We start from the raw sequence: 18,384 nt of genomic DNA on the forward strand, positions 1-18,384 counted from the left end.
ATGAATATTTTAATACTTCTAAAAATACATACCAGAAAAACATTTGCACATTTTTAACACTTGCATAGTGATCAATACTCATCAAGTTACCGTCATAAATTAAGTATAGTTACATGCATGTTTCTCCATTTGTCTTTTTTATGTTTTTTGGTCACAATTAAAAAGAATAAACAATAATAGCAATAAATTTTTGGTGTATTTGATGTAGAACAAATTCAGAAGGAGATTGATAGAGTTATAGGACCGAACAGAAGCCCTACAATGGACGACAGGAAGTCCCTCCCATTCACTGATGCTGTGATTCATGAAGTGCAGCGATATCTGGACATTGTCCCACTCAGTATTCCTCATTACATCACAAAAGACATCTCATTCAGAGGTTATATGATACCAAAGGTAACAATCAACAACATATACAGTGGCCAGCTTCTTTTAGAGATTACTAGATTATTTTGTCCTCCAATTCTAACTGTAGAGAATGTACAAAACCAAACCCAGTAATCTTAATATATGTGTTGTGTTGAAATCTGAACATGGTTTTTCGTTCTTCCAGGACACAGTGATTATTCCCCTGTTGCACTCTGTCCTAAAGGATGAAGGACAGTGGGAAACCCCTTGGACATTCAACCCTGAACACTTTTTGGATGCCAATGGCCATTTTAAAAAGAATCCAGCCTTTATCCCCTTCTCTGCAGGTCAATTATAGGAATTCTCTTACAGTATATCAAACCAGGATTAATCACAGTTATCTTTTGAGCTTAGCAATGGAAAATAAATTTTCTAGCAATTATGTCGTTTGGCATTGTAGGACTGAAAGTGCTGTTTGTCCAAATATGTGGTTAAACTTTGAATAGCTTTATCTGTCAGTAATAACCCCACCCCCAATCAAGTATCAAATAATGTTTAACAAGACCTCTAGCTCCACAGAATAGCTACAAAAGCAAGCAACAAATTGAGGATCAAGACTTTTCATGGTAACAGCATAAATGGTCACTGTCGTCTCCTCTGTGTTGTATCTCTGCAGGTAAACGCTCTTGTGTTGGCGAGTCTCTAGCTCAGTATGGAGCTCTTTCTGTTCATCGTGTCTCTGCTTCAGAAGTTCAACTTCAGTAGTCCAAATGGTCCAGATGACATCGATCCCAGTCCTGAACTAAGCGGCTTTGGCAACTTGCCTCGATTTTATCAGCTTATTGCCTCCCGTCGCTGAATAACATGGATATTGCAGCCTGTTGATCAAAGTAAACTGTCTAAATTTAGTAAGCATTTGTATATATGTATTCTTTTAAAGTTTGTATGCTATGAAAATTCACTAGCCACCATTATTATCCATATTGAGAACTGGTAGTATTTTTGTATCAGTGAAAATAATGTGAATAGAAGCTGATGGGAAGCAGTCTAACCTTAAATTAATTTCAAGTTCAATTTTGTACTTTTTGTTCTACTCTAACCAAATCTAAAATCTACAGGAAAATTAAATATGGCGTTTTTCCTACATCAGTAAGCATAGCCACAGCACATAGCCATTGTTTGTATACAATGATTCAACATCCATAGTCACCAATATAGATGATTCAGTAGTTTTAATCGTTTTAATGGTATTTAATACATGGGTTGTATCCTGAATAAATGAAGGAAGCTTACCGACCAATGGTTTGATAAAACTATCCACAAATTTTGAAACTGGCTCTGTAATAGATTCATTTCCACTGATTATAGGTCTCCCTGGCGGATTTTTCAAGATTTTTATGTATTTTAGGAAGCATATAAAAAGTGGGAATCCTAGGATTTTTACAAAAAAGAAAATCACACTCATTTTTTGAAATCCATCCCTCCTCTTTAGCATGTAATAAAATATCAATCAGTTCATTTTTGATTCCTTCTATTGGATTGGATTTCAGGCGCTGGTAGTACTCACGGTTTTGTAATTGTCTCAAAGCTTCTTCAATATACTGATCTCTGCCCCATACCACAACTGCACCTCCCTTGTCCGCTCTTTTCTCCCTTCAGGTTGCCTTGCATAGTGTGACCAGGTGTTTGCTGTTTGATTAATTAACTGCTACTTAAAATGTACCTGTGACTTTTTTACACACACCCTGACGAAGGCTTAAGCCGCAACGCGTAGGTGTATCTGTCACCAATTTTACTGCTTAAAGCCATGATTTAATAAAGGCTTTTTAACTTTTTTCTACACAATTCGAGTGCCTTGGAATATTTTTTTATTTTTGTATCTGATTATTTATATCCATCTTCCCAGGAAAAAGTCAATGTAGTATAGTCACACAGTACAGATGCGATGAAACTCAAATAGTATCTTCTGATGAAGTCACACACACACACACACACATATGAAATGGATGATTCTTTTTGAATACATTTTTGTTATATATGATTTCTGTTAAGGGAATTGTAAAATTAGCGCAGCCCTCCTAGTAGCAGGCTAGCAGCTCGTTTGTTTCCTAACGGTGGCTGTGGAGATTCTCTCCTCTCTCAATACAGGCGTTTGACCAATCACAGGCGGCAGCAACTCCCACAGTTCATATACGCCCCAAAAGTATCTACCCAGGAGTAGGAGCTAAAAATGCCCCTAAAACATTCCTTGGGTGCGAAAGCAAAGAAATGCACTAGACCCGGGGAAAAGTACCTAAAATGGGCTTTAGTACCGCCAGTGGAAAAGACCCTATAGACACATGGAAACTGGGACTAGGGATAATCACTGTCATAACCAGTTGTTTAACTGAATTAATGTAATCTAATATAGAAGCGACTAACTTGATTAAGATACCAGAGCAGAAATAGGAGCTGAGGCTCCAAGAACACAATGGGGCAGGGACTGAGAAAACCAGCTGTGTAGAACAATCAAGAGAAAAAGACAGAATAACTGGATGAAGGGTTGATGGCACAGACACCAGAGTTGAGGCTGACATTGCAGACATGATCTAAGACTACAGACATGGACATTGAAGCTAGAAACTCCTACACAGACACAAAACAAGTGAACAACACTGGCATCAAGACACAGGTAGATGACAAAGCCCTGGGGACAAAAGAACATGCAGACACTAAATCCTCAAACAGATTTAGGACATAGACACAGGAGCATTGGCCAAGTCTGAATGGCACAGGTGTTGAGATGACACTGGGTTATTGCTGCTGAATATTAAAAATAACAACTGAATACTCAAAGAACAAACTCTTAAGGAACAGACTTTGAGAATGAGAAGGGGACACATTCTTATTGGTTGGGGACAATGGCATGGGCAGTTATATAATAATAGTCACAGACATAGACATATAAATGAAAGTATGACCTACATTGAGGATGTAGATGTGAAAACATTGATAAGACAGACTCTGACCTGGCTTGAACATGATTATGGACAGACATGGTTGGGAGCAGGCATGATGGGTGCAATGACAAGAGTCATGCAATGACAGACTAAGTCTCTGGAGTAGGAACAGACTCAGGAACAGCAGTAGTTTCAGGATTGGGAAGAGTATAGGAGAAGCTAACTTAGGGACATGATTCCCCACAGGGTGACCAGCGAGTCCACCATGGGAAGAGAACTGGAGTCCTCTTTGGGAAGAGTGTGGGTTTCCTACAGCACTCCTGCAGTATTTCATAGAACCACTCTTCTAGCTTTAAAGAATAACATTTTTAGTTACGACACATGTTCTACATGTCCTAAGGTTACTAGAACCTGCCAGATCCAGTTTCGGTTTAGCCTGATGTCCCACTCCCACCACTATTTGTCACTGAGCGATGATTGCTAACTGCAGCCTGAGCCAGCCAGACAATAAGGGATACTTTGATGATCACTGTCTGATTCATTTCAGTCTAACATGGTTGAATTCAGAGGATGAACTGCTGCCAACTCCAGCCGTGCAACAAGGGATGTTTCACTAGCCACTGTTTCACTAGCCACTTGCTTACTGGGGCCCTAAAGACAAATAATTTTTAAGACATGAATTTCGATCATGTTTTTCAGTGATATTATCAATGCAGACTTAAGACATTACATCATAGTGTTCTGTAAAGCTGCTTTGAAACTATGTGTATTATTAAAAGTGTTATACAAATCAAAATGACTTGATTTAATTCTAGCTTTAAAGCATGGTAAATAAACTTTACTTGACTCGGCTTAACTATGCCTCCTAGCGGACACTATCTTAGAGGCTTGTTTAAACCATTCTGTTCAAAACCACCACATACAGTGCAATAACAGGAGGAACAGATCCCGCCTCCAGCACCGCAGTGCATGGACTATTGTTTGTGAAAAGTGAAAAAAAATTATGTCATACTGCTAAAATTATGTATTTGCATTTATTTTGAATGCAGTAAACAATATTGTTCAATCTAAACCAGCTGTTATAAAATTTTGACATGGAATATGATCATACTGAAGTAAGAATATTATTATTTACTGTATGTGGGTTAATCATTTCAGCAGTAAAGACACATATTGCATTTCTATTGGTAGTTTTTATTTTTATATATCACATTTCTTAGGCTTTAGAAGCATGTTAAATGTTCTAGTCAACAATGCCTTTAAAATCCTTGACAACACCATCATAAAAATTGCTCAGTGTTTTCCTCAATAGAGCTATAACAAGAGTTCTGTAGGAAAACAAAAAACAAAGAGCGTTGAGAAGTATAAACCCAAGTGAGGTTTATTTACAAAAATACTAACAAAGCCCAAAATATCTTAATGAGACTAATTGAGGTGTGGCCATACAAGGCAAGCCTTTCTTGGTTAAAAACAGTTTTGGAGGTAAAGCAAATTCAAGGCAACCCTTACAAAAAATTTAGAGTTGCTGCAAAATTGCTGCAAACTTGCCATAAATTTCCCTTTCATGTAAGGGAAAATACGGCAAAATAACAATCCTCAAATTGCCAGGTTGCACAAACAACACCAGTCTAAACTCTGCTAAAAAAAAGACCAGCTAAACAAGCATACAATTTCCATGGTCTACACTGGTTTATGCTGGCTAGTACTGGTTTGGCTGGTCTAGCTGGTGGACCAAAAGCACACTAGCATCCCATGCAGGGGAACAACACCCAAAACATACAGTAAGATGGTCTTTTCAGCAAGAAAGGCAAACCCAGTTGAATATATAAACTCAGCGCTCGAGTTGAGGGGGGATGCGAGGGGATACCATCACCATTGATAAAGAAATGGCAAAAACCATCCCCTTGTGCAAACCACCATCCCCTTAATTAAGATCAATTAATTATCTACATTTGATAACTAACAGAATTTAAATAACAGTGATTAGTCGATCAGAATTAGATTTCAACATATTTGGGGTTGTCAGACATCAAGAGGGGCAATCTCCCAATCAGATCTTTATACTTGCACAGTTTACAAACATTTTGCCAGTGTTATGCTTTAGTTGTGCAACCTGGCAACCATGAGCGTGCAAGTTCTCTCTACAATGCGAAAAGGCACAGGCGTTCTGAAAACACTGGCAAACAGGTATGTTGAAATTTAGTAATGGGTTGATGTGTCCTTTCTAGTGTTCTCACGAAACTTATGTCACTGAAGGCAATGCAAGTTCCCCTTCTGTCACTCACTTGACGTTGTGTCGAATGAAGTGACACAAGGGGTCTTCCAGGGATGCCAAACGTACCTCTGAACCTGAGAAAAGGCCAATGTCAAGTTGGTAGACAGAATTTGCATGCCCCACCCCGGACATACGGGTATAAAGGGAAGTGCGAGTGCCAGTCAGAATTATTCTTCGGAGCCGAATGGTTGTGCAACAGCAAGCTGAAGTTCACCACTGTTTCACTCACCCCTGTCAGCGACAAGCATTGCTGTTGGATCTACGGCATGTTTCCAGCTGTCGTTCTCTCTCTCTGCATGCTGTGCATTCTATCCCCCTGGGCGCTTCGACAGCACTTTTCGCTGTTAAAAGAGTGTTCTCCTCCTAAAAGTGTTTTGATTACTCAAGAGTTTGAGTTTCCCACTCACAAAATAGCAATACACAGCAGCGTTGAATGCCCTTCCACCCATCAACCAACCCAGAACTCCCTCCACCAGGTAACTTTACACCCTAAAGTGGCGCTTGTTCGCAAATTGGTGTTCTTCCCGAGCCGAAGACCCGCAGAGGTGCGCAGTTCGGTCAGTGCTTTCATTCTTGCAGGAGAGGCTACAGGGGAGGCTGTCCCCCTCCACCTTGAAGGTGTATGTAGCTGCTATCGCAGCCCACCATGACGAAGTAGATGGCAAGTTCCTAGGTAAGCGAGACTTGATTATCAGGTTCCTGAAAGGCATCCGGAGACTGAACCCTCCCCGGCCTAGCCAATTCCCCTCCTGGGATCTCTCAGTGGTCCTCTTGGGCCTTCAGAGATCCCCCTTCGAGCCGCTTGATTCAGTTGAGCTCAAGGCCCTCTCCCTTAAGATGGCCCTCCTGATCGCGTTAGCCTCCATCAAGAGGGTTGGGGACTTGCAAGCATTCTCTGTCAGCGACACCAGCCTGGAGTTCGGTCCAGCACATTTTCATATTATCCTGAGGCCACGACCGGGCTATGTGCCCAAGGTTCCTACGACCCCCTTCAGGGACCAGGTCGTGAACCTGCAAGCGCTGCCCCAGGAGGAGGCAGACCCAGCCCTTTCGTTGCTGTGTCCGGTACGTGCTTTGCATAACTACTTGGGCCGCACGCAGAGCTTTAGATGTTCTGAGCAGCTCTTTGTCTGCTTCGGCGGACAGTGGAAAGGGAACACCATCTCCAAACAGAGGTTAGCTCACTGGGTCGTTGATGCTATTTCCTTAGCTTATCACACCCAGGCCGTGCCCGCCCCCTTGCGGGTTCAAGCACACTCTACGAGAAGTGTGGCATCCTCATGGGCACTGGCCCATGGCACCTCAGCAGACATCTGCAGAGCAGCGGACTGGGCAACACCCAATACCTTTGCCAGATTTTACAATCTCAGGGTTGAGTCGGTTGAGTACCGTGTTTTGTCAGGTCCGAGCCGATAGAACTTGGTAACGCAGCACAACCGACCAGGTGTTCCGCTTGCACACATTGCCCTTCACCAAGTTGATCCAGTGCGCCTTCAATCCCTGGTCAGCCACTAAGCATCGCTCCCTGGATGTTCTCCTCCCTAGCCTTCTGGCCTGCAAATTCAGCAGAGCAATTCGCGTCCAGACACACTACGAGTCACAGGTGCTCTGTACTGGGGTTGGGCTCCTCGGGCTTAGTTCCTTTTTCAGGCAAACACCCCATGATGTATTTCCCGCGGTACGGTCCCCCTGTCGGCGCACTCGCGTTTCCCTTGGGCAGCCCGCTGCCCCTGTCGCCGTGCTTGTAGGGTCCCCCCTCATTAGGCCGGACCTACCACCGCAACATTTCCCACATACGGCTTCACAACCCTCATGGTGTATTTGCCACATGTTACCTCCCCCTAGACTGGGCAGGATGTGTCCTCTGCAGGGTCTTTTCCCCCTGAAAATATAGGACTGGGAAAGACCGCCTTCCCCGATGCATTTCATAGCATTAAGATAGCCCCAGCCACTTCACGTCCTATGTGAGAGACATAGTGAGAGAGAAGGCCGCGGCTGCCAGGCTTGCTCCCATGCTAGTCATGTAGCACCTGTCCCCCCCCTCAGGGGTGTGGGGAACCTAAGGTCTGTATGTGACATCTCTTTGGGGTGTGTTGGGGAGGGCTATGTGCAGCCGACACAGTTGCCTCTAGCACGCAGTGGCCTGATTGCAACTGTCTCGAAAGTTCACAGTTTATATGGGAGCCCTTGTGTCATGTCATTCGACACAACGTCGAGTAATTGACAGAAAGGGAACGTCATGGTTACTGTTGTAACCTCTATTCCCCGAGGGAAGGAACGAGACATTGTGTCCCTCCTGCCACAGCACTATACCTACAACTGTAAATGGTCGTACCTTATTTTCGGCTCCTCAGGGCAAAATCCTGACTGGCATTCGCTGCCCCGCTTCCCTTTATACCCGTATGTCTGGGGTGGGGCATGCAAATTCTGTCTGCCAACTTAACATTGGCCTTTTCTCAGGTTCAGAGGTATGTTTGGCATCCCAGGAAGACCCCTTGTGTCATTTCAATCGACACAACGTCTTGTTCCTTACCTCGGGAAACGGAGGTTACAACAGTAACCATGACGTTTTCAATAGTTTTGAGCTCTTTTAAAAATGCCAAAAGCTGGTTCAAAGTTGGAGTGAACCCTTCCAACCTACACTCTTGATGTATAGGCTGTCTTGATTAAATAAGAATTACATTTAATAACATATATTAAATGAAAACAAAAGCAATTGCGAGGCCACCTGCAATCTTTGCATGATTCCCCATTCTTTACAAATGTTGTGGCATTCTAATTTATTATGGTGGCTGGCAGCCTCACACAGGGGCCACGCAACATTTTTGTAATGTTAAATTTTGAATTTTTCAGTGCTTGCATATTTTAGTCAGTCTAAATTTGCCAACCCCATAAAAACATCATAATGCAACTGTCAACACATTCAAATATTTTTTTTTATTTCAGTTTGTTGTAGTATATAAACTTAATAAATAGTTGCTATTGCAGGTTGATACCAATTGGATGAAACTACAATTATTCAATTGATCATTCAGATTTCATAATGCTTAAAGAAGCAAAACCATAAAATCAAGTTCACTTGAACCATCTTCTATTTTTGTGTTGGATACTGGTGGTTCCCCGTCTGTCACTCAGTCGACGTTGTGTCGCTGAGTTGACACTAGGGGTCGCTCCTGCGGAAAGCTGACAGCCATGCTTGCCCGGGCAGCCGCGAGTGTTGGGCTGGAGTGGAATCTTCCACCTCCACCCGAACCCTCGCGGCTCGACGATTGGTTCCTGGGGCCAGAGCGCCACTTACGGCCACGCTCCGCCCCATTCCTTTCTTCCCGGAGGCGCATGAGGAGCTTACGCGCTCGTGGCAGGCACCGTTTACTGCCCGCACGCGAGCGGTAAGCTCCTCTGCTCTCACTACCCTCGACGGCGGGGCAGCAAGGGGCTACGTGGCGATTCCCCAGGTGGACCAAGCGGTCGCAGTGCACTTATGCTCGCAAAACACCTCCACCTGGCGGAACCACCCGAGGCTTCCGTCCAGGGCCTGTAGGCTGACATCGTCTCTGACGGCTAAAGCCTACAGCACCGCTGGACATGCCGCCTCTGCCTTGCATGCCATGGCACTCCTGCAGGTGCACCAAGGCAAGGCACTTAGAGAACTACATGAGGGTAGTCCTGACCCGGGTCTAATGCAGGAGCTGCGTTCGGCGACCGACTTCGCCCTCCGGGCAACGAAGGTCACGGCGCGGGCTCTCGGGCAGGCTCTCGGCCAATGGCTCAGTGGCCAATGGATCAACCTGGTCGAGTCACGAGAGGCTGACAAGGTGCGTTTCCTTGACGCCCCATCTCCCAGGTTGGGCTGTTTGGCGACACCATTGGAGTCTTCGCCCGGCAGTTCTCAACGGCGAGGAGGCAGACGGAGGCGATACAGCACATCCTGCCCAGGCGGAGCTACAGACCCCGTCTCCTCATCGCCCAGCACGTCCCCCTGCGGTACCAACACCAGCCCCACCACAGGCCCCTCCCTCGGGGCCGGCCCCGACGCAGAGCTACCTGAGACGGGCAGCCCTGGGACTCAGGAAACTGCACTTCGGGAGCTGGTAAGCAGACCACTCCCTCCCCCGCTGGAGGCAGCCTTTGCCCCACTGAGGGCATCCTCAGCTATCTCGACGACTGGCTAATCTTAGCTCACTTGCGAGACATGTTGTGTGCTCACAGGGACTTGGTGCTCAGGCACCTCAGCCGCTTGGGGCTTCGGGTCAACTGGGAAAAGAGCAAGCTCGTCCCGGTTCAGAGCATCTCTTTTCTCGGTATGGAGTTGGACTCGGTCTCAATGTTGGCACGTCTCACCAGCGAGCTCACACAGTCAGTGCTGAGCTGTCTGCGTACGTTCAGAAGGAACACGTTGGTCCCACTGAAACCCTTTCAGAGGCTCCTGGGGCATATGGCATCATCAGCCACGGTTACACCGCTTGGGTTGATGCATATGAGACCACTCCAGCACTGGCTGCAGACCTGAGTCGAGAGACGAGCATGGCGCCACGGCACACACCGCATCCTTTTCATGAAGATGTGTTGCCGCTCTCTCAGCCCCTGGTCAGACCTAGCGTTCTTGCGGGCAGGAGTTCCCCTAGGCCAGGTCTCCAGGCACGTCATGGTCACGACAGATGCCTCCCAACGGGGCTGGGGTGCTGTGTGCAGCGGGCACTCTGTCGCCGGCCCTTGGACGGGCCCGCGACTGCATTGGAACATCAACTGCCTCGAGTTGCTGGCAGTACTACTTGCCCTGAGGAGGCTTTTGCCGTTGATCCGGGGCAAGCATGTGTTGCTCCGGACGGACAATACAGCCGCGGCAGTGTATATCAACCGCTAAGACGGTCTACGCTCAAGTCGCTGCGGGCCACTCACATCCCAGGTTACCTCAACAGCACAGCGGACGCGCTGTCGCAGCAGGTTACATCCAGGGGAGAGTGGAGGCTCCACCCCCAGGTGGTTCAGCTGATCTGGAGTCGATTCGGCCAAGCGCAGGTAGACCTGTTCGCTCCCCGGAATCCTCCTATTGCCCACTTTGGTACTCTCTGACCGAGGCCCCCCTCGGCACAGATGCCCTGGCACACAGCTGGCCCCCAGGGCTTCGAAGGATGCATTTCCCCCAGTGAGCCTACTTGCACAGACGTTGTGCAAAGTCAGGGAGGACGGGGAGCAGGTCCTCTTAGTGGCCCCTTATTGGCCCTCCCGGATTTCACGATGCAGTGGAAGGTATGTTTTTAGGGAAGCACGATTTGATCATCCGGTTCCTGAGAGGCACGAGGAGGTTAAACCCCCCCAGGCCACGCCTCGTTCCCTCGCGGGACCTCTCAGTGGTCCTTCGGTGCCTTCGGGGAGCTCCCTTCAAGCCCCTTGAGTCAGCAGAGCTAAAGGCGCTCTCTCTGAAGACCGCCCTCCTGACGGCGCTCACCTCCATCAAGAGGGTAGGGGACCTGCACCCGTTCTCTGTTAGCGAACTGTTCCTAGAGTTCGGTCTGGCTTACTCTCACGTCATCCTGAGACCCCGACCGGGCTACGTGCCCAAGGTTACCACGACCCCTTTTGGGATCAAGTGGTGAACCTGCAAGTGCTGCCCCAGGAGGAGGCAGACCCAACCTTGGCGTTGCTGTGTCCGGTGCGTGCTCTTCGCATCTTCTTGGACCGCACACAGAGCTTTAGAAGCTCCGAGCAGCTCTTTGTTTGCTTCGGTGAACAACGGAAGGGAAGCGCTGTCTCCAAACAGAGGATCGCCCACTGGGTCGTCGATGCCACCACGATGGCATACCACGCCCAGCACGTGCCGCCCCCTGCTGGCCTACGAGCCCATTCTACCAGGGGCGTTGCGGCTTCATGGCCGTTTTCCCATGGCGCCTCTCTAGCAGACATATGTAGAGCCGCGGGTTGGGCAACACCTAACACCTTTGCAAGGTTCTATAACCTCAGGGTTGAGCCAGTTTCGTCCCGTGTGTTATCAGGTGACACAAACAGGTAAGTTCGGGTCAGCTGGCTGGGTGTATCGCTTGTGCATAGCGCCTTTCCCCTCCCTTCAGGTGAAGACGTGTGCTCTTTTCCCAGTTGCGTTCGCAGGAAGTGTGAACCCTGGACGTCCTTCCTCCCTAGCCTAGCGGCCGTCGAGTCTTCAGAGAGGCTCGCAGCCACCCCGGTACGGGCGTCACTAGGCCCCCGTACTGAGGTAAGTGCTCCACATGTGCTGGTTGTCCTCTTCGGCAACCCCGTGTGATGTATATCCCGCAAAATGGTTTCCCTACCGGTAAACCACGTCTTCCTTGGACAGAGGGCCCTCTGCCCTGGGTCGCCGTGTTTGTAGTAACCCCTCCCCACCATTGGGTAGGGTCTACCACGACGCATTCCACATGATGTGCTTCCGCTGGGGACACCCCCCAGCTTGGACCATATATATTTGGCCCCCAGCCGAACGATTTCGTTCCTTTTACAGGGGAGAATAATAGAGAGAAGGCCCTGGCTGGACCAGCCAGTCCTTATACTTCTGAGCAGTTAGCCGTTCCCCTAGGTGCAGGGGATCCGCTTCATGCCTGCAAGTGTGTTGGGGGTAGTTATGCGACGGCTTGCTGCGCTGGCTACGAGGCACACAGAGGTTTGCCCGTCTCGCACTGCCAGTCGACGTAACTCGGTTCAGCTCTGTGGCGTTTTCCATGGGGACCCCTAGTGTCAACTCAGCGACACAATGTTGACTGAGTGACAGACGGGGAGTGTCTCGTTACTGACGTAACCTCCATTCCCTGATGGAGGGAACGAGACGTTGTGTCCCCGCTAGCCATAATACTGAACCATCCGCTGAAAGGGCTGGGTCTTTGGCTCGGCACCTCAGTGCGATACCTGATGTGTATTTGCAGCGTCACTCCTTTTATACCCGTATGTCCAGGGGAGTGACATGCAAATTCCACTCGCCAATTCTTATTGGCCTTTTCTCAAAATCAGAGATGTCCGGGCTCCGCAGGAGCGACCCCTAGTGTCAACTCAGCGACACAATGTCTCGTTCCCTCCATCAGGTAACGGAGGTTACGTCAGTAACCGAGACGTTAGACAGCAGAAAGGAGGTGAGGGGGCTCCCTGGATAACATGTACAAACAGACCACATACCTCACCACATAGCTGACCTCTATGCCATTCACGCTGGAACTACCCCTTCGTGTTCTGCTACCTATGTTCATATAAAAATCCTAAAGATGCAACATGGAACAGATAAAAGCAGAAAACAGATGTATAGAAAACTTATCTGTATGTAACATTTTAGAGAAGAGAAATGGAAATCTCCTACAACTGGTGTTAGTCGTAATCTTTGCCATGCTGATGTTGGCCAGATGGAAATTAAGTGGACTTTCTTTGCCCCCAGGACCACTGGCACTGCCACTGATTGGCAACTTACAATGATGGACAAGTGTGCACCCTTTAAAAGCTTTATGAAGGTAAGAGAGAAAGCAGGATTTTGTATGTTCGAATCTTATGTTTCAAATGAATTGCAAGGTTATTGTAAGGAGACTGCAAGGGGCATTGGGTCTTGTGCAGATGTTTACTCATTTATCATAATGCAGCTATTTGCACTAGTGGATTAAGTTAATAGACAACGTCAACTTTGCTAACATTTCACATTTCAAAATGCTTTCTGTGCAAGTGTTTTAGACCTACTTCTTGATACTGTTCGTTTATTGTGTATTGTATGTAAAATTAAGAATGTTTTTCCAAATTGCACTCTAAAGTGACTTTATGAGACTTGACCGTACTATATATGGGAAGAGCAATTTACTCAGTGTGTAAATACACCATAATGACCAACTGAAAACAACAACAGCCTTAAAAAGCCTAATATTTAAACCTAGATTAGTTAACCTTAAAGGACTTAACCTTAACCTTAAAGTTTGGTAGAACTCAAACCGATGAAGAGCCACCAGTGATGCCTAAGGCAGCTGTCAAGACAGGCAGAGTGAGGATGGACAATCTTAAGGTAGTTCTTGCCTGCTGTTAGTCTTCAGTAGAGCAAACTACTAACAATCATGACTACTAGAGAACCTGTCCAAGCTTGCACTGGTGTGTGGTGGTAAAGTCTTTTCTCTCAAACAGTGGAGTAAAACTTATGGGCCTGTGATGACGGTGAAACTCGAGCCCCAGAGAATGGTTGTTCTGGTTGGTTACGATACAATGAAGGAGGCCCTACTGGACCAAGGAGAAGACTTTACAGTCAGAGCCCCCATTCTCATGAGAGTTGTGAAAGGTTATGGTATGAGTGCATTTTAGTTTTCTGCTGTTTCATAAACAGGTGGTTTAATGTGGTTCATTCTTCAGTATAATTGCTCAGTGTATTCCTCAATAGAGCTGTAACAAGAGTTCTGGAGAAAAAACAAACAAACAAACAAAACACAAACATTAACATACCGTACAGTATATATTAAAAATGTATTTTAAACGTTCACATGTGACGTTGATTCTGCGACAGCCCAAGAGCTCCGACACTCTGTGAATACATCAGCGTCAGAATTCACGACATAGTAATGGAATACATGTAATGGGATTACGTATTTAAAATACAAAATATAAGTAACTGTATTCCACTACAGTTACAATTTAAATAATTGGTAATTAGAATACAGTTACATTCAAAAAGTATTTGATTACTGAAGAGATTACTTTGCTTTTTATTGTAATTTGTTTAATTTAATATTTAGTACTTTCAGATGGAAAACATTTATACATATATTGCTGCACTGATTTAAAAATGTACACTTAAAAACTGCTGTCATAAGAGCCCAGTTACATTATCATCCTGAAAATTACCACATTACACAGAAAAGCCCATGGTAGTATTAGAGCCAAAATTGACCTCAGCGTGCTTAATCTTAAAATATCAGCTTGTCTTGGTGTTAAATGAAGGCATTGCATGTTAAAACAATTTTTTTTCACTGTCCGGAGCGGAAAAAGTGTTTAACTTTTTTGAAGAGCATATGCTGCAGCAGTGATTAGCGATGGGTAGTTCATGAACAATTTGTTCATTTTGAACGTATCTTTTATGTGACTCAGAAGAACGAGTATTCTCAGAGAGTGATCCGTTCATTTTGTGTTGGCCACGCATGCGCATTGCGCAACCTCCGTTTGTCTGTTACGTGAAAACTGCATAGGCGCTGCACAGGAAACAGAAATGACTAGTTCACCTTTCAACACTTTTGGTCCGACATTCGTTCTTTTGTCACGTGCACAGACTCGGACAAGAAGATTCATTCCAGAGGTGAACTAATCATTTCTGTATCTCATAATTTGTCATTGGCTGCATTATACATTTTTCCTTATTGAGACTATTAACAAAGTTTGCGTAAGTAGAAAATGTAACATTTTAATTTAATTCTGCTCAAATGAACGAAATTACTTGAATGAAGACTCCTTCATTTTGCTGAACGAGACTAAAAAATTCAAGTCAGTAAAGTGATCTGATCTTCCCATCACTAGCAGTGAGGGACCCGGCTTGAGTGACAGTCTGTGTCAGCAGCATGCGCAGCTGTGTGTACTTCCGCTTTCGAAAAGTCTGATTCAATAATTTCTCAATAATTACACATTAACTAAAATTAAACTAAAATTTACTTGTAAACAAGTAAAAGTATTGATTAGAAATCTAAAATATATATTTTGTCCCAAAAAGCTACTCAAGTAAATGTAGCAGAGTAAATGTAGTGCATTACTATCCACCTCTGCACCCTGATGCTGTTGATCAAGCACCCACACATACAGGGTGAGGCATCTATACATCCTTCTATTCAGCCAATTCACACCAAGTAAATTAACAACATAAAGGAAAAAAACACGAAGCAAGTGCATACATGATCTTTATTAACTTTATTATTATTATCATGTTTCCTTAGAACAAATGCAGCAGGAGATTGATAGAGGTATAGAACGGAACAGAATCGCTTGAATAGACGACAGGAAGTCCCTCCCATTCACTGATGCTGTGATTCGTGAAGTGCAGCGATTGTCCCACTAAGTGTTCCTCATTACGCCACACAAGACATTTCATTCAGAGGTTATGTGACCAAAGGTAACAATCAACAACATATACAGTTGTACCAATTGTTGCGGATGCACCAAATCTTTCACAATATGTATATATGTGTAATAATAAATTCAAATGAATTCCTCCAAGACACAGTGATTATTCCCCTGTTGCACTCTGTCTCTGACAGTGGGAAACCCCTTGGACATTCAACCCTGAACACTTTTTGGATGCCAAAGGCAACATTAAGAAGAGTTCAGCCTTTATCCCCTTCTCTGCAGGTAAACACTGGGCGGTCTATAACCTTTCACATGACATTTAAGTTATAGTTATCTTTATAGCTTTCCAATAGAATGATGCGATATTCAGCCGTCAGGGAGTTTGTTGTAGTAGGAAAGTGCCACATGTCAGGTTAAATTTTCACTATTTCTGTAACAAAGCTGTAAAAAAAACATTTTTTCAATTCCAACTCTAGTGTGGTACAATATAGCGTTTACAAAGAGGCAACACACTGAGACAACATTGTTATCTTTTCCCTCACTATGCACAAACCAAATGTTAGACATTTATATACATACATATGTATACTGATAAAATGTCTTAGAATCAACACACTAAACAACTGTCACAATGCAAAGACACACACACACACACACACACACACACACACACACACACACACACACACACACACACACACACACATGTAGCATGTTTACCCTTTCTTCTATTGATTTTAGCCCTTGAAATCAAGCATTAATTAAATGTTTAACCAGACCTCTAGAACTGCAAACTAACTCTAAATGTAAACTACAAAACAATCCCCAAGTAATGTAACTCAATATCCTCAATGTAATTTTCGATGTAAAAAGTTATCTTTTATTGCTTTTACTTAAGTTGCTAGAGGAATGACTGCACCTTGTTTATTGACCATGGCATGGTTTTGTGCACAGCCATTTCTTTTTACGATTTGAAAGTCGCGTGAACAAATGATACTGCTATCGCTGTAGCTAACTTTAAATCTAGCAGGTTGATGTCCCGTGTCTTCACCTCGTCCCCTGAGTTGAAGACGTGCACTCTACTCCCTCAGTCGAGTCCACAAGTCACGGGCACTGGGTGTCCTTCCTCCCTAGCCCTCTGGCTCCAAACCTGCATCTCCCTTGGGCAGAGCTCCCTCGGACCCCCGGTCACTCTGTTTGTAGAGCTCCTCCCTGTCGAGGCAGGACCTACTTCCTTGTGTGGCTGGTAAGCCCATGTGACATATTTGCCACATGTTAACCTCTCCTATTGGGCAGGAAGTGGTCTCTGCAGAGTCTTTCCCCCTGAAAGAATAGGATTGAAAAAGAACGCCTTACCCGATGCATGTTATAGTGTTAGATGGCCCCAGCCGCATCTAACAATCTATGGAGAGAAAACATAGAGAGAGAGAAGGCCGCAGCTGGCGCAACCTGAGCTCCTGAGTTCAAACCCTTAGTTCTTTTTGGGTGATTCATGAAAAAGAACCGGTTCAAAAGAGTAATTTGTTCACAACTCTCTCACGCTGGGTTTGTTATTGCGTGCGGTGCAGCGAGCTCATCACAACAGAACGGGTAAAAAGTGGCGCAAAACCGCATATGACAGCACACAACGCGACTATCACCAGTGGCAACTAGATGATAATTATTGTCACAATCAATTATTTTTGGTCACATTAGCAACCATTTTATTCACAGTCTGTAGCAGAGCCGGCACTACCTATAGGCAGAGTAGGAAATTGCCTAGGGCTTCGGGCTTGGAGGCAGGGCTCCATAACATCCATATTCGCTAGTCCACCAATCAAGACGGCAGGAAAAGACTACGCTCTTTGTCCATTGGATATAGATGAATTGTCACTCACCTGTAGTGAAACCAATTAATGTCACCATTTCAAAGTGGATCCCACCCTCTAAATGTATGAAGAGATAGGGTACGATGAAAATAAATTGCAACTTTTCTGCAGTTGACTGACTTTAAGTCAATGACTTATGAGGGCACCAAAACGAGGGCAGCAAAGAAAGTGCAACTCGTGATCAGGGACGGATTACCGACCGGTCCAATGGGGCCAGTGCTGAGGGGCCCTTGACTACCAGGGGGCCCTTGTCTGCCTGGGGCGGCCCTGGGCTTTAAGGTTGCGCAATCTAGTTTGGTGATCCACCCGCATTTTATGTATTTTATCTTTTACAGTGTAGATAAACCAATGTAGCCTAATTACATTACTTGTTTTAAACACTACCTGTTGTAGGATCAATTATGAGGATTTTGAAGACCAGTGGTGAGTCAGAAGAACTACAGGGGAAAGAGACAGAGGAGCAAGAGAATGGCCTTGTGGCAGAGCATCAACTGCACAAGGAGAGTGAAGGGCCAGAGAGTAGCCATGAGGTCAAAGGCAATAGTAGTGAGAGACTGGAAGTCATTGAGTCTGGAGGAGACAACGCCACACCTGGAACATCAACAAAAAGTGAAATAGGAAGCACAGTACCTGAAGCTCAACATTGATCCAGCCTTGTGGCCTGACACAATTTAGCAAAGTTTCAGAGCAGAGACAGTGCAAAGAGGACCATTTAAAGTCAAAGAAAGTTGTTTTTCCAAAATAAAAAAAGACACAGTCTGTTTTATAGAAAAATGCTAATGGTAAAAGAGACAAAAGATCATGGTTGGCATATTCAGAAGTGAAAAACAGTCTACAACATGTCAAACCATAGACCAGAGACAGATGACCATCTTGGAGGAAGAAAGACGAAATGTTCTCACAAGACTGTTAGCAATTA

The 18,384-nt window shown here is 45.3% G+C and overlaps 1 protein-coding gene across 1 annotated transcript in view; it reads left to right on the plus strand.

The window, feature by feature from the left end:
* The window catches only part of LOC127631401 (cytochrome P450 2G1-like), a 40,413-nt gene that overhangs the window by 11,456 nt on the left and 10,573 nt on the right, over positions 1 to 18,384 (plus strand). The window contains exons 7-8 of the mRNA XM_052109515.1: positions 209 to 396; positions 554 to 695. Coding sequence (XP_051965475.1) covers positions 209 to 396; positions 554 to 695 — 330 coding nt within the window. The remainder of the gene's footprint in view (positions 1 to 208; positions 397 to 553; positions 696 to 18,384) is intronic.

Source organism: Xyrauchen texanus, chromosome 38, assembly GCF_025860055.1.
Source record: "Xyrauchen texanus isolate HMW12.3.18 chromosome 38, RBS_HiC_50CHRs, whole genome shotgun sequence".
Classification (NCBI taxonomy): Eukaryota; Metazoa; Chordata; class Actinopteri; order Cypriniformes; family Catostomidae; genus Xyrauchen; species Xyrauchen texanus.